The 20771-nt window shown below is 45.7% G+C and overlaps 1 protein-coding gene across 3 annotated transcripts in view; it reads right to left on the reverse strand.

Annotated features, from left to right (window-relative positions):
* Positions 1-20771, reverse strand: part of LOC132407487 (laminin subunit gamma-3-like) — a 137057-nt gene that overhangs the window by 9391 nt on the left and 106895 nt on the right. For 2 of the 3 annotated variants that reach the window (XM_059994100.1, XM_059994102.1), the window contains 11 exons: positions 20273-20461; positions 18111-18356; positions 14081-14234; positions 12846-12988; positions 11877-12055; positions 10486-10624; positions 8490-8692; positions 7720-7808; positions 2848-2982; positions 1612-1759; positions 401-547 (listed from right to left, as the gene is read on the reverse strand). In XM_059994100.1, the coding sequence (XP_059850083.1) occupies positions 401-547; positions 1612-1759; positions 2848-2982; positions 7720-7808; positions 8490-8692; positions 10486-10624; positions 11877-12055; positions 12846-12988; positions 14081-14234; positions 18111-18356; positions 20273-20461 (1772 nt within the window). The remainder of the gene's footprint in view (positions 1-400; positions 548-1611; positions 1760-2847; positions 2983-7719; positions 7809-8489; positions 8693-10485; positions 10625-11876; positions 12056-12845; positions 12989-14080; positions 14235-18110; positions 18357-20272; positions 20462-20771) is intronic. The other variant, XM_059994101.1, reaches the window with a different exon arrangement.

Genomic DNA, 20771 nt, shown 5'->3' on the forward strand with positions numbered 1-20771 from the left:
TGGGTTGCTGGACGGCACAACTCAAAGGGCCAGAAGGGCCTATTCCACGCCGTATCTCTAAATAGATGACGTAAATAAGTAAATTTCAAACTCCACACCAACTGCAGAGGTAGGAATTGAACCTAGGTTGCTGGAACTGAGAGGATGCAATCGTTCCAACTGTGAGGCTCCACCAAATGCACCACCATGCTAACATGACCACTTTAGACCTAAATCAAGAAAAGGGAAAAAAAAACCCTGCCTTTCTAAATTGCCTTTAATGACATCAGGATGTCCAACAGGAAAACTGCCAATGCTGAGGGCAGCCATTGTTGGAACCTTTCTCATCCCACACTGAGTGTCCATGCCATGTTACATTGCAATGAAGGGTATGCAGAAAATGCACCAAGGACCATCTCACCTGCTCATAGGACTGCTTGGTTTCCAATCCCCTGGTCAAGACCTTCATCTGAGGCTCCATCTCCATGAGAAGCTCCTTGATTTGCTGGTCTTTGGACCAAAGAGTGCTCTCCAGATCCTCAATCTTTGTGGTTAGATTGTCCCAGTTCTTTCAGGCAAGAAAAGAAAACTCAGTCAGAGGAAGACTATTGCGTTTACAATTAGCCCAATTTCATTGGAACAAAGACCAGTGAAGGTACAGGGTCCATGGTCACAGCTGCAAAAGTAGCTTGGATGGTTAATCTGCATCTATAGGAAGAAGTACAGTCGACATTTTGGGCCGAGACCCTTCGTCAGGACTCAGCCCGAAACATTGACTGTACTTCTTCCTGTAGATGCTGCCTGGCCTGCTGTGTACCTCCAGCATTTTGTGTGTGTTGCTCTGGATTTCCAGCATCTGTAGATTTCCTCGTGTTTGGATGGTTAATGGTCCTTTGACATGGAACAGCTCTCAACAATGTTATTAGAGCAACGCCAGGCTATTGTGGGCAGGCAGCCAACAACACAGGAGGAGGAGAAAGAAAAAAAGCCTGAGGAAGGAAATCCCAAAACTTGGGGACCCGGGCAGCCGGGCTGCTGATGGGAAGAGACACAAACTTATTCCAAAAACTATTAACCTTGTAGGAATGCAAAGAGTGGGTAACACGTATACAAATGTAAGTGATCACCAGAGGAAATGTGCCAATTAATAATAGGGTGTTGAATACATTTGATCTTGGACGGTATGTGATATGGATTGATTGGATAAAAGGAATGTTTTGTAAGTTTAGATAGTGACCAGGGAAAGGGTCCCATCTTGGGATGGTTAAGAAGTTAACCCAGAAGACGCTTATTGACTACACATACAGATGATATAGATGACATGAAATACCACTAGGGGTATAATAATTACTATACAAGTTGTGATTTATAAACATCCTAGAACTCTGTATCTAAGTAGCTTCTTTGAATTCATTTGCGTATACCAAAGAACAAAGGAGCTTGAGTTTAGGATGATTTCTGTGGCTAAATTTGTATACAAAGCAGCAACATTTCACTGCTAGAAGGTATGCTTCCTTGGAATATTTCCCACAAGAAGCTTCTGAGCAGTTGTCAGACCAACATCCACAACCCTGATGGAAGAAACATCACAGGAGATCTGCTAGTTGCCGATGGAAGAGACGGCGCACTGACCTCCAGCTCCAATTCCGTGCGATTCAGCAGCTGCACTGATGTTGAGCCTCGAGTTTTTTGGATGTAGCTGTATTGTCTCTTTGCCTCTTTCAGCACCTCATCCACTTCTGCCTCCAGCTCTTCTATTTTATTCTGAAATACCTGAAGCCTGCAAAGTTCAAGGATGCACAAGGCAGAAAAAATTGAGCATATAATGCCTTAGGTGACCTCAAAGCCCTCCACAAGCAATCTTTTTTGATTATTATTGTTTAATTAATAAAAATACATCTCTGCCCATGCTCCCACCTAAACATCTGCTCCTTTGCAGTCGCCCTTGTCAGCAGCATGAGCCCTTGCTCAGTCCCTCCACCTCAACCTTCCAGATGGTCTCTGACCGGGGCTCCTTTTCACCCCTTCTGCCATTTGGCACACACATTGGGAGCAGCAGCCAGTGCCCAGCTTCATTCTTCAAGAAAGGAACTAAATCAAACTTGGTTACTACAGAGGGGTCTCCCTGCTGTCTGCCCCAGGTTGGGTCATTGTCAGAGTCTTCCTCAATCATCTTCTCCAATGGACGAAGAGCTGCTCCCTAATCTGCAGTGTGGATTTCATTTCATTTCATCAGCTCCAAGAGAAATGTATTTTGAACTTGAAGTCATGGCATTGGTGGTGCCATAAAGCCACTTGTATCCAAGTCTGATTTGCAGATTGAGATATGGGCTGCTTTTATAACACCACTGCATGGGCGAGTTAATCTCTAAACCTCAATACACCCAGATCTACTCTCCCAGATCTGTGACCTTCTCTAGTTCTGAGTTTCATTGTACCACCAAAGGCAACTGAATGGAACCTTCGGTCTCTTTGCCAAAGTCCATGGAACTCCTTCTCTGTCCTCCTTTAAAGCACTCCTTAAAATCTCCCTCCTGATCACTTAGTCAAATAAATTGAGCCATTTTCTTGTGAAAGGTCTTGGCAATTACTATGACATCAATATCAAGATTAAAAATTCAAGCCACTGGGAGCCATCCACAGTTGGGCACGGAACCCGTGTCCTTGTTTCTCAATCTGGCCCCATTTGGAAGGCCACTAACAGTCAGCAACTGCCAGGTCTTACACCCGCTTCCTAGATCTGCAATCCGCTCCTCCTCGAAGATGGTTTTTAAAATGCAATGGCTGTCTTGATCATTTGCTTATTTGGTGGAGCCAGTTTTGCAACAGGTGCATGGCAGGGAAAGGGAGAATTGGCAACTCACGCACCGGTCCTCGGCCTCTGCAATGTCCCCAGCTATGGAATTGTCCTCGATGATGCTGGACAGGAGGAGGTAGCTTTGGTTGGACACAGCCAGCGCTTGTCTCACAATTAATTCCACTTCTGCTGCTTCCCTGTTGTGACTGTGGAGTAAATTAAAGGGAATAGCGATTAAATAGATGGTTTTCTCAAACATTCTCTCCTTCCAAATGGTTGGTTAAATGTTGGAAGATTCTTTGACCAAAATTCTGTGATAACACTGTCAATTCTGGGGATATCACAAATGGAATGTTATGGCAGAAATCAAGACCAAGACATGGAAAAATTCAGTTGCTGAATCAAAAAGACTGAGAAGACAGATAAATTAAATGTTTGGAGCTATAGCATGTTATCATTGGCAAGACAGGTGACTCAGAATTGATTTGATTGCTATAATTAAGATTCTACTGTAAAGGAGACTTAAATGTTAGCCTTACAAGCAATCTCATCTTATCCATAGCCTGATGGATGGTGCAATCAAATCTAACCCAAGCAAGATATCAGTAACACACGGTATTTATTCATTCAATGTAGATGCATGTGATTTTCTTCAAGAAATTTACAAATAACTGGTGATGTGACAAGTGATGACTGTAACAACCTGCCTGTGTGTTGTTGTGGATAAATCAATAGCAACTGATTGCCTTAGTTTAAAATAAAGGCATGATTAACATTGGATGGGAGAGGGTGAACTCAAGATCATCCAGCAGATTCTGTTCAAAGACTCTGCCCTTCCACATGGTATCATATCAGCCGCCAGATTTAGATTACCTCCTGGAGTAACCTTTTGTTTCTTTAACATTTTGTCTGTGTTTTACAAGGCTAAGTTGCTGGTTCGATGCTCAACCCAGCACAAATGGAAAGTGTGCAATGCAAGGACCCGGCTGGATTTGAACCCGGGACCACTCACCTCAAAGTCCAACTCTAATGCCACTATACCACTGACCAACTAAGCCTGATTAGTGCTGATAAATATCTCCCTTTAGCACAAACTGATCTGTTCAATGGACAGTATCAGGCCGGGCAGCACAGTAGCCTAGTGGTTAGCACAGTGCTTTACAGCACAGGCGACCTAGGTTCAATTCCCGCCACTGCCTGTTTGTTTGCTCTCCCCGTGACCGCGTGGGTTTCCTCCGGCTGCTCCAGTTTCCTCCCACAGTCCAAAGACCTACCAGTTGGTAGGTTAATTAGTCATTGTAAATTGTCCTGTGATTAAATCAGGGGTTACTGGGTTGCATGGTTTGAAGGGGCAGGAGGGCTTATTCCACACTATATCACAATACAATAAAAATAAATAAAGTCCAAAACACAAAGTCCTTGGAGTAACAGCTCAGCTGTTGTGAGGGGAAAATGGTGGTGTGACCAACTTTTATCGTTACTTCTTTAAGCAACTTTTAGGACATGTTCCTATGACAATGCACTCGGGATGTTTCTGCCCGTTTACTGTGTTCCTCTCCAGCTTCTCAGTCAGCCCACCACACAAGCCAAGGAGGAATGCCTCCTGATGTTCAATGAACCAGGGAGAAAGTGATAGGCCTTCCTCATTTCCACGTCTCAATCTAAGGTGCTGCTCTGAGCTGGGTCTCCAGCAACCGGGGGTCCACGATCTCTGCAGGCAGCTGTCAGGCAGCACCGTGGCTTGGCTGCCGATCACCGGATCTTGGCCAACGTTTCACCATCCCCCTCATGCCTTTCAGCTCGCGCAGAGATCCTCAGATGTGACAGTGAGTGGGAGACTGGGGGTGAGAAGGGTCAGCTCCACAATTAACGGCTGCAGTGCTGGAACAAGTGATTAGCAATTTGAATGTGAGCACTAGCAACCACATTACGAGCAATAAGCAAATTTCTGGGGGAGCTCAGCAAGCCTAGCGACATTCTTAGAGACAAAGGTCTTAACCTGAAACATTGACCAGTCACCTGATGCTGTCTGATCCATTCAGTTCCTCCAGCAGCTATTCTGCTCCAGATTGCAGCATCTACAGTCTTTCTTGTATCTACATAAAAAATGAATTGCCTACAATGCAAAACTCCAATCAAAGTAATCATGTTAACTATCAGTTCTGTACAGCTGGTGATGCCCAATCTTCCTTAATGAGGCGTTTGCTCTTTTCATCAAGAATCTTCACCTCCATCTACTAACCCATTCTCTGTCCCCCAGTCAACACTACCTTATCATTTCCTATCAACCAGCTTATCTACAGACACTCAATAAAGATAAAGGCACAAAATAGCTTATGTCCACAGACTGATTTAACATCCATAAGTGCTTAGTATCACTTTATCAACATAAAATCAACCTATATATATAGGCTATCTTGTGCATATGTATTTATTGTGTTTTTTTTGTTATTGTGTTCTTTATTTTGTTCTCATTTACACGTGTGTACAGGAAATGGCATTAAATAATCTTGAATCTTGGATACAGAAGTGACAATTAAACCCACAAAGACTGCAATACCAATGCTAACCACTCTGTGGCAGGACAAGCATAGCTTCCCTGCTTAGACATGTTGCTGTACCCTCATATTGACATACAGCGCGAGGCCCTTTCAGCCTCCTGAGCCATGCCACCCAGCAACTTCCTGATTTTAATCCTAGCCTAATCATGGGACAATTTACAATGACCAACTAACCTACTTGCTGGTTCGTCTTTGGACTGTGGGAGGAAACCCATTCAAGCCACTTACTCCTTCCAGGCGGGAACTGAACCTGTGTCTCTGGCACTGTAAAGTGTTGTGCTAACCACTACACCACCGTGCCGCCCTTTCTACAGGAACGGGCTTTGCAATTGGTCTCAACGCCATGTGCTCAGCCGGAGGGTGATGCACCATCAATAACTCCATACTACATCCTGGAGACTGAGAGGCCGGGCTCAGGCCTCAATCACCTTTATACAGGGGCCCGTGGGAGGAGCCACAGGAGCAGTCAGCAGGGGGCATGTCCAGACAGGTATATGTAGTTCACCACAGAGGGTAAGCATATGATCCTTCCTCTTCACTTCCACCTTAGTGACCCCTACGCTACGCTGGTAATTTTAACTTTGGTTTACTGGCCTGGAACCATTGACCTGGAGCAGGGTTTGGACCAGCTGGGAAAATAGTGGATGGAACGTAATGCAGACAAGTGTGAGGTGTTGCACTTTGGGAGGACAAACCAGGGTAGGACTTACACTGTGAATGGTGGGGCACCGAGGAGTGTGGCAGGACAGAGGGATCCGGGAAAACGGAATCACAGGTAGATGGAGTTGTAATGAAAGCTTTTGGCACATTGGCCTTCATTAATCATTCAGTACAGGAGATGGGATATTATGTTGAAGTTGTACGAGACATTGGTGAGGCCTAATTTGGAGTATTGTGTGCATTTTTGTTCGCCTACCTACAGGAGAGATGTCAATAAGATTGAAAGAGAGCAGAGGAAATTGTTGCCAGGACTTGTGGACCCGTTTTATAGGGGAAGGTTGACTAGGTTGCGACTTTATTCCCTAGAGCATAGAAGATTGAGGGGAGATTTAATTGAGGTATACAAAATTATGAGGAGTATAGATAGGGTAAATGCAAACAGGCTTTTTCTACCACATTTGGGTGAGACTAAAACTAGAGGTCATGGGTTAAGGGTGAAAGGTGAAATGTTTAAGGGGAACATGAGGGGCAGCTTCTTCACTCAAAAAATGGCGAGAGTGTGGAATCAAAAGCCAGAACTGCCAAAGGGTTTCAGCCCAAAATGTCAACTGTACTCTTTTCCATGGATACTGCCTGGCCTGCTGAACCCCCCCAGCATTTTGTGTTTGTTGCTCGGACTTCCAGTCTCTGCAGACTTTGTCTTGTTTGAGAGGTGGTGGATGTGGGTTTGGTTCCAATATTTAAGATAGGTACATGGATGGAAGGGGTACGGAGGACTATGGTCCAGGTGCGGGTTGATGGGACTAGGCAGACTAATAGTTCAGCATGGACTAGATGGGTTGAAGGGCCTCTTTCTGTGCTGTGGTGCTCTATGACCTTATGACCTAGATCAGTCTTTGGCCACAATATCACTCTGGCTTGGAAAAGGATGAACTTTGGGTTAAAGAGCTAGATGAGTGATTTGGTCTGCTGGACGAGTCAACAATAAAAATATTATGTTGGAACTAAATTTTGGATCATTCATTAACCATCTCTGGAATTGCTTCTTCAACTCCCAGTTTAAAGGAAATCTGGAACTATTTGCTTTACAGTTCAGTTCAAACAGATGATGTCACTAGCCAGGACAGCAGTATGGCAGTTCGTGCCCCAGGAACCCAGTTCAATTCCGACCTCTGACCGTATTCTCAAAGTGAACGTGGGCCTTCTGCAGGGTGCTCTGGCTTCTGCTCACATCCCAAAGATGAGCTGGTAGGTTAATTGCCCCTTTGTGTAGCTAAGTATCAAAATAACTGGAAGAAAAGTCCATGGGCATGTGAGAGGTAGTGGAAAAGGGCAACAAGGGAATTAAATGAGGGGAGTTTGGACTGATGGGATTGCTCTACTTGGAACAGGGAAGGGATATCTGTATCGTAACGGATACAAAGAGTATAATACAGATGACCTTTGCCTTACAGGGGCTGTACTAGAAAACTATCCAGATCGCATAATTTTCCATTACACAAACCCATATCATTAGCTCATGCAATAAGTTTTTATTATTTGATGTTTTTCACCACAAATTTTGTCAGAGTGTATTTTTCTTCCCCATCTAAGAATTCTTGGTGGCGATTTGTGAATTGTGCCACGGTAAATTTCTGTTACTTGAACTGCTGTAATACCAGGGTTGACTGTAAAGGCATACAGCAAGCAAGAACTCGAGATGAACTCATAGTCAGAACTTACCTTTCCACGAGAGAGCGGGACTCCTGAACCACCCTGGTCCAGTTCTGGGTTCTGTCGCCAGCAAAGTCACGAGTCAGCACGGGCAACTGCTTAATCAGAAACAAACATGGTCACTGTTCTGTGAAGCTGAGTCTGCCGTGTCAGTTCCAAAGATGCTGATGACAGAGGGCAGATCTTAAAACTACCCCTGCTGTCCAGTCACAGCATGGAGAGAGTCTTCCTCTCATCTTCCAGTGCACAGAGCAGAGGTCAAGCTGAGCTCTTCAAGGCTAAATCAGTTTAGAAGTCGTGCAATCTATACAAGATACTTAATGAAGCAGCGCTAGATTCATTAAGGAAGGGAGAAAAAAATACATTTCTTCTGGTCCCTGGTGAAAACTGGGATAACTAGAGCAGTCAGGGTAGGTACTACAGGATAGAACGGTGGGAGGGAAGTTATTCAACAGGCAATTGACCTCTCACACTGACCAGTGTGCAAAACAAATTGTGCGAGCATGGGTCACACTCAGAAAAAGGGGAGGATTGTGATGCCTCTTAGAGCTGAATATCTGGACTCACACACAACATCAGCCACTTGAGGCTGAGCCTGTTTGTGCTCGCGGGTTTGAACTGGTACAGCTCAGAGTGGAGGAATAAAACCCAATCTGGTTTAAAACCCCTCAGCAATGTAGCAGAAAATCACGGCGCAGCTTTATGATTGAGAACAAAGTGACGGGACGGCCAGAAGGGAAGAGAATGGTCCAGACTCCGAGCCGGTCACTCAGCAGTACCATGTTGTCCAGGGCCTCTCGGGCTGCTTGCAGCTCCCTGCGGCTGGTACTGATGAAGAGCTGGCTGTCAGACAACAGCTGGCAGCGTTTGTCCCCGTTGCCCTCGCAGTCCGAGGCTTGGGTGATGTTGGTCAGTTTCAGGCTAATCGTGAGCAGGGAAGTCTCCACCTCTCTGACCTGCTGCAGAAGGAGCATCTGTGGACCTGCAACGAACACAACAACTCAGTAACAAGCAATAGTCCAAGCAGCTGTCCTCGCCGACATGGTTTAGAGGGCAAGTGCTATCATGAGGGGCTGAAGAAACTTGGGCTGATTTCCCCAGAGCGTCGGAAGCTGAGGGGAGATCTGATAGAGGTTTACAAGATTATGAGAGGCATAGATAGAGTGGACAGTTTCCCAGAGTTGAAATGTCTGATACCAGAGGGCGTCCATTGAAGGTGAGAGGGGGTAGTGAGAGATAAGTTATTTTACTCAGAGTGGTGGATGCCTGGTATGGTGGTAGAGGCAAATACATTAGGGGCTTCATTTGTTTGGATAGGCACGTGGATGTAAGGAAGTTGGAGGGATATGACGTAGGTAGGAGAGAGTAATGTTTGGGAGCTTTTGCTTTTCAGCTGGTTCAGCAGAACATTGTGGGCCGAATGGCCTGTTCCTGTGCTGTACTCTTCTACATCCTATGTTCCTGATACCATTCATTCTTGCAGTGGTATCAAGCCGAGAGTGAGCTTGTAAATCAGTCAGGAGCCAAGGATGCAGGGAATGGTGGGCACTGCAGGAGAGGAAGCACAGACACACCCAGCCCTGAGACACCAGGAAAGGTCATTTCATCCCAAACAGCTGACTTGTTGATCATTACGGAATGCTTCTCTGGAGCTTTGCCCTCCCTCCCCGTTTCCCAACCACGATTCCCCTCTCCCTGCCCCCTTCCTGCTCTCAGTCCACAACGGAGACCCATATCTGAATCAGGTTTATCATCGTTCACATTTGCGGCATTAGCATTGTGCAAAACATCAAATTATTACAGTACAGTACACAAGCTACATCTATTTATGTGCCTCTAAGACTTTTGCACAATGCTATGAACATCCAGGAAGGCTCGGGCACAGGCTGTGAAGCCAGGGATGTTTCAAAGGCTGGAACTGGATGCCCTCTTTGTGGTGGTACCAGACTGTGTTCTTGAACCAGGGCAGTAATCGGTGAACACAACACTTGTTCACAGGTTATTATGCACTAACCACCCACCTCTGGCTCATTGGATCAATTGAAACTCAGCTTCATTGGAAACTTTAAGCAGACCAGAGCAATATCCATCAGGGATTAGCTGGGCTCAGTGGTTAGTTAATCTTTGGCGTTGCAGCTTCAGCCCTACTCCAGGAATTTGACACTGTTTTACCATCTTTCAGATTACTGGGAACACCACCTTCTCAAGTGGATGCTAAAAAAATCCTTAGCATTATTCTGACGATAAGCAAAGGGGAGCTGCTCACATTCCAGTTATGTTTATCCCCTGACTTTCTGCATTTCAACATGGCTACATATCTTCATTGGTTGTAAAGTTCTTGGGGACTTCCCAAGACAGTTAAAGGTGCTGTATAAATACAATTCCTTTGTAGACTTCTTAAAGATTGTCAAACTTTTGAAATCTTCCTTGCTATTCAAATAACGTAGCTTCTTATGAATCCATCACTTACAGAATGCGGACACCACCAGCAAGGGTAGCAGTTGCTACGCACCCTTGAGGGGAGTGCCCACCGTCGTTCTGAGCCTCTCATTCCCACGTGCTGCCATCTAGAAGTTGGACTCGGGGATGGAGAGGCAAAGCATTTCCAAGTCAGGACGGCATTGGGGGTAAGCGTGGAGCTGCAGTGCACGGTACTCACTGCAGGTATGAGGCTCTGGTGGTACAGAAAGTGAATGTTGAACCCAGTGGACGACTGTACCTTACTGCCCCGCCCGGCCTGATCCCCCCGTTTCACAGCTACTGCCCCTCACTCACCCTCTTTTGACTGGGTCTCCATGTCCCTGAGAGCTAACTGCAGGTGGTTAGTGTAAAGCTGATAGAACTGCTCGGGGTGGCTGCTGAACTTGTCCAGTTCCTCCTCCAGCCCGTTCATCCGCTGCCGCAGCCGCTTCACCTGCAGAAGGACGGAGTGTGAGTACAGGCGTCCAGTGGCTCTCCAAAGCCAGGCTTCTCAACAGCTGCCCCTCAGCTGTTTTCTGCAGGAGCTCCCTCCACTCGTGCCTTCGGCCAAGTGACCAAATGGGGTGACCCACCTCCCCCATGCCAGCCATATCACTGGCTTCTCCTAACCCCTACCCCACTCCACCCTGCCACCTCAGTAAACTCCAACTGCTCCTCCCCATTGCTCCCGGCACCTCCAGTCCAGCAGAACCCTCTGCCTCCGTCGGACCCCCTCCCCCACGTGGCGCTAAGTGACAGAGGAGAGAGTGAGGCCCAGGAGGGAGGGGGTGCAGTTTTAAATGAAACCTGCCGGTTTCCTTGGCTGCGTAACTCTAGGGAAAACACTCTCCGGTCCTGCCAAACCTGTGAGATCGAGGTGGCTCGTCCCATCCCAAACGCCGGTTTGTGTGGATGCTGTGTCATTTGCTGCCCTGTTACAAAGTACCAGACAGTACACTGCATACGATTAAAGGAATATTCATGAATCTTAACTAAAGGGTTAGTAAAAAAATAACAAAAAGAAAGGGGCCCATTCTACTTAAACAGTCAAATGTGCACAAGTTGGAGCTCATCTTGAACTTCTCTGTCGCTCACGCACTCTCGGTCAATGTGAAATCACACGCCACCTTCCGAACATTGCTTGCGACCCGTCTCGAACAGACGTGTCTCCCACTGGATTATATTCTACAACCGGTTCTCCCCAGCACCTCCCCTGAACGAAAGCTTGTTGGCCCTCACCAGGAGAACCTCCCCCCAACTGGATGACACACATTCCACATCACCCCTCATCTTCAACAGCCACCCAAACAGGTTGAACGCGGAACAGACTGCTCTTCCAGAGCTGCTAAATGAAATACCTGCGGCATAACAGTCAAGATGTGAAGCAGGGCGTAACATAAGGATTAAACCGTTGGTGGGCGGGAGGCCAGTGCTAGTCAGTGAATAAATCTGACAGGAAGTGCCTGTCAAGGTTTGAGTAGCTTCGGGATCTGAAGCTTATAGTAATTGAGACATTGTCGGAATAGTCAAGCCAGAGAGTAAGTCATTCATGGGCAAGGCTTTCAGTGGAAGAACAGCCAAATACCCTCACTCTGCTGCTGACCACTGGGACTGTCCCAAGATTGGCCCATTGCCCCGTTTCAGCTGTTTCCTGGGATACTGTGTATTCCTACTGACTACATCTCAAGGGATTGGAAACTCCTTACCTCATGTTGGACCAGGCCGTAGCAGACAGGGCACTGCTGGCAGTGGAAGGAGGAGGGCTGATAGAAATAGTTCTCCTGGCATTCCTCGCATTTCCATCCAGTGAAGCCCTTCTTACAGATACAGGAGCCATTTTCCCTGCACTGCATCACCAAGGAACCCAGCGGAGAGCAGTCACAGGCTGTAACACAGGAAACAAAGGGCCAAATTAACTGGGGCAAGGTTCCCGGTGTTAATGTTAATTCCTGCCTGCCACCGGTCATCTTTTCCCAGCCAGGATATTTCCTGGCTGAGTCAATGCACGAGTCCATGGGGATCTGCTGTTCTCTGCCTGCCAGAGGTGTTGGGACTGGCTCTCTGAGTCCTGCCAGATTCCTCAGTCCTAAACATTAACCAGTGAGTCCCAATGGATGTTTTCCCAGGTGAAAATTCACCACCACAGTTAAAGTGTGAAAATTCCAGTCACGAGGGCTGCCCACCTGACAGCAGGAGTCAAAAAGAAAGATAAAAAAAAATTAAATTGTCAACATTGTAGCTGCTTGGACATTCCAGATAGACTGGAAAGAAAGGGTGTTGGGATCGGAGGCAAAAGCCGATTTCACTCGCTCTCCCGCGATGTTCACTTCTCTCTCCATGGCGCTGAGGCTAGGAAGACAGCCCTAGCTGCTGTTCTCCATGCCTGCTAATGTGATTAACTGATACTGAGGCTTTGGGCCTACTCTGGGCTGCTGCGGGGTTCGAATCTAAGGACCCGTTTTGGTTTGGAACGTTGTAGCATGCTCCTATTGTGTGCATGATTTTTGTTTTTCTCCCCCTTTCTCTGCCCGTCGGGTGTTGGTCTTTATATATTTTAATTGGGTTCTTTTGGGTTTCTTGCTTTGTGGCTGCCTGAGAGCTCCAGGTTGTATAATTCATACATTCTTTGATAATAAAATGTACTTTGAACTTTGTAAAGGCATCACACTTGGTACCTTGACATCCTTTCTTAGAGAGGTCAAAGTATCCCAGCTTGCACTTGTCACACGATCTTCCCTCGACACCAGGTCGACAGCTGCACTGGCCAGTCTCAGCCTGGCAGAAGCTGCTGCGCGATCCCACAGCGTGGCAGTCACATCTGGAACAACATTAGCGGCACTCAGACAGACGTTGGGCAGCATCACACAATTCACCCATTGTCCTGGTCCACCAGTCCCCAGTCCAGACAGTGCCTGCTTAGTCTGCATGCTCCTGTTGGATCGTGGAAGAACGATGAAAGCATTCAAAGAACCTCCTTTAACCCACCTTCCCGTGGACCAGCTGAATGCACACCTTCCCCTGCACTCCTTCCCTAGTGTCTATTCTTCTCCGCCGCCTTCACTAATCTGGACCCCATTGACTTATTTCAGGCCAGAGGTTCTTCAAGGTCCCAATGAGCCAAAGTATTAATGCTCCTATCACAGAAACTACTAACATGGGACAACAAAGATTTTGCTTCCTGAATACCTTTGGGTGCATCTTATGGATTTTGGACTGCTGATCATGAAAGTCAGCATGAAGTTTCCCTATCACACACCATTTCTTTGAAATTATCTATATTTGGTTTTATCCCCCATTCATAATTCAAGTCAGAATAACTGATGCCAAGATTAAGGAAGGCATTTTTGTTGGTTCATGGAAAAAAAAAGCCATCAATGACAGGCAATTCAAAGAACTTCTAATGAGACCGCAGAAAATCACATGGAAAGCATTCAAGGATGTTATTGAAAATTTTCTTGGCAACTACAGAGCACCAAACTACATGCAGCTGGCTGACAACGTATCAGGGCAACTGGAATCCATCAACACTGGCTGATTATTGTTGGACACTTAAGCAAGAAGCCTCAGACACTGAGTACAAATGAAAAAGACTAACCGAACACTTTTAGTTTAGATGAACTACGGCAAAGTGTCAACACTGTTATACAATAAAACACATTATATTCAATAGTTCATTTCTTGTTTTTCCAAATTCCTATGTGAAACAAGTAGTATGAAATTATCTTTGAATTTAGATTCAAGTGGTCTGTCATAAACAAAACATTATCAGGAAGCAACACTTCCGAAAAAAATTTGTTGTCCAAGGTAATCTACTCTGATTAAGCTCTTTCATCCTCCATCCCTTCATGAGGAGACTTCCAGATTTTTATGTTGGATGGACTGGCACTCCACTAACAGTCCAATGGGTTACCTGAGGCAACCCACACCAGGCTGCAGATCGTAGTAGCCCAGCTCACAGTGGCTGCAATCTCGGCCAGTTACGTTGGGCAGGCACTCACACTGGCCGCTGCTGGCGTTGCAGGTCAGAAGCCCAAGAACTGATCCAACTGGACTGCAGTTGCAGGCTGGAAAGAAAACAAGTCCATTATAAACACTACCAACCCAGAGAAATCAAATGGAAATGACAACGAGACATTGTTGCTCCCATATCTTAACTGTAAACTTAGTCTCAACTTCCCCTTGTAGCAGAGAGTTCCACAGTCACACCACCCTCAAATTCCCTATTACATCTGTTAATGATTATCAGGTACATATTGTACAGCCTTTTGATATGTGGAAACATCTTCTCTACCTAATGATTGCCAAAACTTTATTAAGTCTCGAGGGCCTGGGCCACTGGGGTCAGAGAATGGAAGTCAAGACCCGAAGGTCAAACCCCATGATCTGCATCCTGGGGTGAAGCATGAATTTGGAGGTCTGTTGCCTATGAGTCTGAGATCCGGGCTCAAGAACTGGAGGCCAAGAGGCATCCTGTCCTGGGATCGGAACCATGGCGGTCTGAGAGTGATGGGAAAAGGGCCTTGTTTCCTTTTCTGTTTTTGTTGCTGCTTGTGTTATTCTGTGGGACATTGTGAGCTTGCCATGTGGGCACTAGAACGCTTGGCAACCCTCGCTGGGCGCCCCCAGCACCTCTGAGTATGCTGGTTGTTCACGCAGGCGACATTTTTCGCTGTACGTTTTGATGTACACGTGATCAATAAATCTGAATCCGAACATCAGGATATATCATAACATTAATCACAGAGCCTTACAGCACAGAAGGAAACATTCAACCTATTTCCTGCTCCACTGAAAGAAATTTACAATTCCCTATTCCTCTGCTCCCCTCCCATGCTTCAGCAATTTTATCTGCTGCATATCTATTTATCACTTGAAAGAAACTGTTGAACCCACTTTCAGCACCTTAAAGACAATGCATCAGAGTGACACTTTTTACTTCTCATTTCTGCCACTTTTGCTGATTACCTTAAGCCTGTGTCTTCTGGAAACCAATATGTATTATTATTGGTAGAGGTCTAGGGTGGGATTCCATTCATTGCATTCTGACCAAAAGTCAAGGTCAACCAAGCTCCTGCCTCGCGGAGCCAGTGACGCAGGCTTGACCTTTAACCTTAGGGACTCTGCGGAGTTTGCACACTCCCCTAGGATTTCTTCAGAGCTCCCTAGTTTCCTCCCAAAAATGTGCAGGTCGGTAGGCTAATTCCTAGTGTGTAAATGGGTCATGGAATCTGGTAGAATTGATGGGAATATCGGGAGAATAGGTTAAGGGGGAAATTAGTGGGGGAGTGAGATTTCTCTATGTGCTTACATAGACTTGATGGGCTGAAATGGCCATCTTCTATATTGTATGAAAATAAAGAATAACAAATTTGATGAAATTCAGGTTAATGCAAGATATCAGAATTAAAGGATTAATTGAGAAATCAGTAATTAAATTGCTAACTACACTAATCTCTTATGCCTACACAATGTCAATATCCCTCCATTTTCCTCACATTAATACACTTACCTTTGAGGCTTTCATCGGTCAGAGTGGACCATGGATATTGCGTCCTAGCTGTCTAGATACGCAAGCCTGGGCAGTAGGATATGGAGAGCAAGCTCCCCCTCTCCATGTATCTGATGAACCCAAAGGAATGGCAGAGACCGACACTATACCAGTTGGTCATATAGACATAGAAAACCTACAGAACAAAACAGGCCCTTCAGCCCACAATACTTTAGAAATTACCCAGGGTACAGAGACAAAGAAAACCTACAGCACAAAACAGGCCCTTCAGCCCACAATACTTTAGAAATTACCCAGGGTACAGAGACAAAGAAAACCTACAGCACAAAACAGGCCGTTCAGCCCACAATACTTTAGAAATTACCTAGGGTACAGAGACAAAGAAAACCTACAGCACAATAACATGTGGCGTGCTTGCCTTTATTAGTCAAGGCACTGAGTTCGAAAGTCAGGGAGCTGTGTTGCAGCTTTAGAAAACTCTGGTTAGGCTGCGTCTGGAGTGTTGCATACGGTCCTGGTCACCACACTATAGGAAGGATGTTGGGGCTTTGGAGAGGGTGCAGAAGAGGTTTACCAGGATTAGAGGGCACATGCCAGTTAGCTGCCAGTTAGCATTGAACTCAATGCAGGACTGCCTTAGGGACTCCAGCTCTGGTCTTCTCCCCCTGGGGTTTACTGCCAAAGCCTTCCCCAAGAGTAGGTGTAGCCAGAAGGCAGCGGAGGTTTGAGATCAGAGTTTTCCGTCTCCTAGATGAGCTGCCAGCCACAGCTGACAAGCCCCATCTGCCCGATAAGCCTATTTAAATGTCTCTTAGAAGTCCCTAATGTATCTGCCTCTACCACCACCCAGGCAGCACATTCCAGGCACCTGCCCCTCTCTGTGTAAAAAAAAACTTGCCTCTCACATCTCCTTTGAAATTCTCCCCACGTGCCTTAAATGCACGTCCTCTGGTCTGAGACTCTTCAACCCTGGGAAAAGATACTGCCTATCTATGCCTCTCATAATCTCCATCAGATCTCCCCTCATCCTCCACTGCTCCAGAAAAAACAACCCAAGTTTCTCCAAACTCTCTGATTTGCATGTGCCCTCTAATCCTGGTAAACCTCCTCTGCACCCTCTCCAAAGCCCCAACATCCTTCCTATAGTGTGGTGACCAGGACCGTATGCAACACTCCAGATGCAGCCTAACCAGAGTTTTCTAAAGCTGCAACACAGCTCCCTGACTTTCGAACTCAGTGCCTTGACTAATAAAGGCAAGCACGCCACATGTTATTGTGCTGTAGGTTTTCTTTGTCTCTGTACCCTAGGTAATTTCTAAAGTATTGTGGGCTGAAGGGCCTGTTTTGTGCTGTAGGTTTTCTTTGTTTCTGTACCCTAGGTAATTTCTAAAGTATTGTGGGCTGAAGGGCCTGTTTTGTGCTGTAGGTTTTCTATGTCTAAATGTCTTCTTAACCACTCTATCATCCTGTGTAGCCACTTTCAGGGAGCTATGAACTTGAACTCCAAGATCCCTCGGCTAATCAACATCGTTAAAGGTCTTGCACTTAACAGTGTACTCTCTTTACATTTGATCTGCCAGTTCTCAGCCCAGATCTGCAACTGATCTACATCCCATTGTATTCTTTGCCAGTTTTCTACGCTATCCACAACACCACCAAACTTGATATCATCTGTAAGTTTACTAACCCATCCATATTTTCATCCAGGTCATTTATATATACAATCTAAACAACAGAGGTCCCAGTACAGATCCCTGCAAGACACCACTAATCACAGACCTCTGGCTAGAATAAGTCTCTTCAACCACCAGCCTCTGTCTTCTATGAACAAGCCACTTCTGAATCCAAACAGCCAACTCACCATGGATCTCATATATCTTAATCTTCTGGATGCGCCTCCCACGAGGAACATCTTACTAGAATCCATGTAGACAACAGCCACAGCTCTACCTTCACCAATCACCCTCATCACCTTCTCCAAAAATCTCATGGTTGAGATCAAAAGATTTTACAGAATAAGAGAACTGAGGGATACGAAGGTCTGATAGGAAAGTGCAGCTGAGGTAGATCAGATATTTTTAAAAGAATTGCCGAGCATGTAAGGACCCAAATGATTCACATGAACATAATGGGCCAAATGGCCTCTTTCTGTGCTACGAATGACTATTTTCTTTCCTACTGAGGTTTCTAATTCTTCACATCATTTTTCTGCCTGGAACAAGAAATATTGTCTGCAGGATTAACACAAGTACAGTACCTGTTGGTAAGGACCACATTATTAGGAACTGGTATGATTGTATGTGATACTCGTGGCGTGGCAATATGCACTTACCGATGACCGTCCTTAAGACCCATCTAACACCTTTCAGTTTTATGACCCATTCCTGTTCTTGCACAACTCTCTATTTCCTTGAATAAACTTCCCACTCACGCTGGCACTTGTTGGATGAGTTGGGGAACAGAGCGTTCCCATAGAAACCATCCTCACACCTGTCACAGTGATGGCCAACTGTGTGGAACAAGCACTTCAGGCAATCTCCTGTCAGATGGTCACAGTTGCCCACGGCGTTGAGGTCAGTATTCCCGTTACAGTAGCACGGCCTACAGGGGCGGACAAATCCATTTTGCCCCAGTGGATCACCAAAGAAACCATCATCACAAATTTCACAGCGGTTCCCTGTGGGGTGGCCGGTTGGGAGGGAGAAGACAGGCACAGAGTGTTAGAAAAAACAGTTGCAAAACAAAAGCACCATGGGACAGACAGAATTAAACTATCCTTAAATTTAACCATTTCCCAACAAGCTTTTCTATGAAATAGGAAATTTTACTGCTACTTCCAACTACAACTTCTTGGGTTAATCTCAGGAGTATCCAGGAATGCACCTTAAGGGCTCTTTATCTTGTTTTTTATGCACTCATTACTTATTGCTTTTTACTTATATTTGCATTTGCACAGCTTGCTGTTCATTGATCCTGTTTACTGTTCTAGAGATTAGCTGAGTATGCCCGCAGGAAAAAGAAACTCTGGGTTACACATGGTGGCATGTACGTATTCTGATAACAGGTTTTACTTTGAACTTTGAATTAAAGTTTAATCTTCATTTCACAACCCTGGGATTAAAATTAGAATGCCATTAAACTAATAAAAGAGAAAATGAAGCAAGTTATCTTCGATAACCCAAGGGACTGCCTAAAATGAAGAACGTCTATACAATTCCTGAGACCAGGACCACAAATAGCCCCGACCAGACTAGTGTGTGGAATTCCACACCTGTAGGGCTCAGGCGTCAACAGAAGCATTTCTCATCTTTGCTTATTTCACAGCTGACCACAGGGGTCACACTGAATAAATTGGACAGTTTTCAATGCACAACCTCCAAGCGGCCAGCTCGATATAAATCCTTCACCGCTGCCCACAACTCTGATTGCTCCCCATCTACTTAAGTATTATTTCACTACAGCCATAGGGACTGAGCTACACTTCAGCTGCTTGGCAATGACTCTGAACAATTACATTATTTCACTGTGGAAGCCCCCATGCCAGTATCAGAATCAGGTTTATTATCACTGGCATGTGTTGTGAAATTTATTAACTTAGCAGCAGTAGTTCAATGCAATACATAATATAGAAGAAAAATATATACAGTAATAATAATCGATAAATAATTACAGTATACATACAGTATATTGAATAGTTTAAAAATTATGCAAAAACAGAAATTATATTTAAAAAGTGAGGCAGTGTTCACGGGTTCAATGTCCATTTAGGAATCGGATGGCAGAGGGGAAGAAGCTGTTCCTGAATCGCTGAGTCTGTGCCTTCAGGCTTCTGTACCTCCTACCTGATGGTAACAGTGAGAAAAGGGCATGCCCTGGGTGCTGGAGGTCCCTTAATAATGGACACTGCCTTTCCAAGACACTGCTCCTCAAAGATGTCCTAGGTACTTTGTAGGCTAGTGCCCAAGATGGAGCTGACTAGGTTTACAACCTTCTGCAGTTTCTTTTGGTCCTGTGCAGTAGCCCCTCCATACCAGACAGTGATGCAGCCTGTCAGAATGCTCTCCACAGTACATCTATAGAGGCTTCTGAGTGTTTTTGCTGACATACCAAATCTCTTTAAACTCCTAATGAAGTATAGTTGCTGCCTTGCCTTCATTATAGCTGTATCAATATGTTGGAACCAGGTTAGGTCCTAACGTGAAGGATGTTAACCTAACACCTTTCCATGCTGGGGACAAGGATACCCATGAACTGGAGTTCTGGTTACCCATTCTCCCTGGCAAAGCTGCAATGACAAAGGGTCACAGAGCCCTGGCCCTGAAGTGTTGGCTGTTCATTTCCCTGTTCATAGATGCTGCCTGACCTGCTGAGTTCCTCCAGCAACTTGTGTCTTAGCTACAATGTACAGGCATCAAGTACTCCTTTTCCACTGTCCAACCAGGGAGACATTACTCAGGGTGACTCCTGCACACGCGGACTCCAAGAATCATGATATTTTTGCATTACTGAGTATCGACTGGAACATTAGCGGGGTGGGGCATGTGTGCAGAATAACGCAGTCCGCTGGAGCCAAGCAGAGGGGCAACTATTTACCTGTCTGTCCATCAGGGCAGCTTGTGCAGATCACTTCCTTCGTCTCTTCGATCACAGCGCAGCTGGAATGAGTGGGACAAGGGCAAGGTTTGCAGTCATTGTACCTGCCCCGAAAGGGGTTTCCATAGTAGCCGCTTGCACACTGTTCACAGGAGGATCCATTGGTATTGTGTAAGCACTGGCAAACACCTACAATGAAGCAGATATACAGCTCAGCAGGAAGAGGAACAGGAGACATGAAGGTAACAGCAGTCCCATTGCAGAGCACGTGTCAGAATTGGTCAAAGTAAATTATGGTCAACTAGATCTTACAGCAAGAAAAAGAATAACTCACTCCAGACACTAAGACCTCCCCTACAACAGCACCGTCTCGGATCACAAGACCCTGCAGCAGATAGTGAGGTCAGCTGAGAAGATCATCGGGGTCTTTCTTCCTGCCATCAAGGACATTTACACTACACACTGCATCCGCAAAGCAAACAGCATTATGAAGGACCCC

This window comes from Hypanus sabinus, chromosome 18, assembly GCF_030144855.1.
Source record: "Hypanus sabinus isolate sHypSab1 chromosome 18, sHypSab1.hap1, whole genome shotgun sequence".
Taxonomy (NCBI): Eukaryota; Metazoa; Chordata; class Chondrichthyes; order Myliobatiformes; family Dasyatidae; genus Hypanus; species Hypanus sabinus.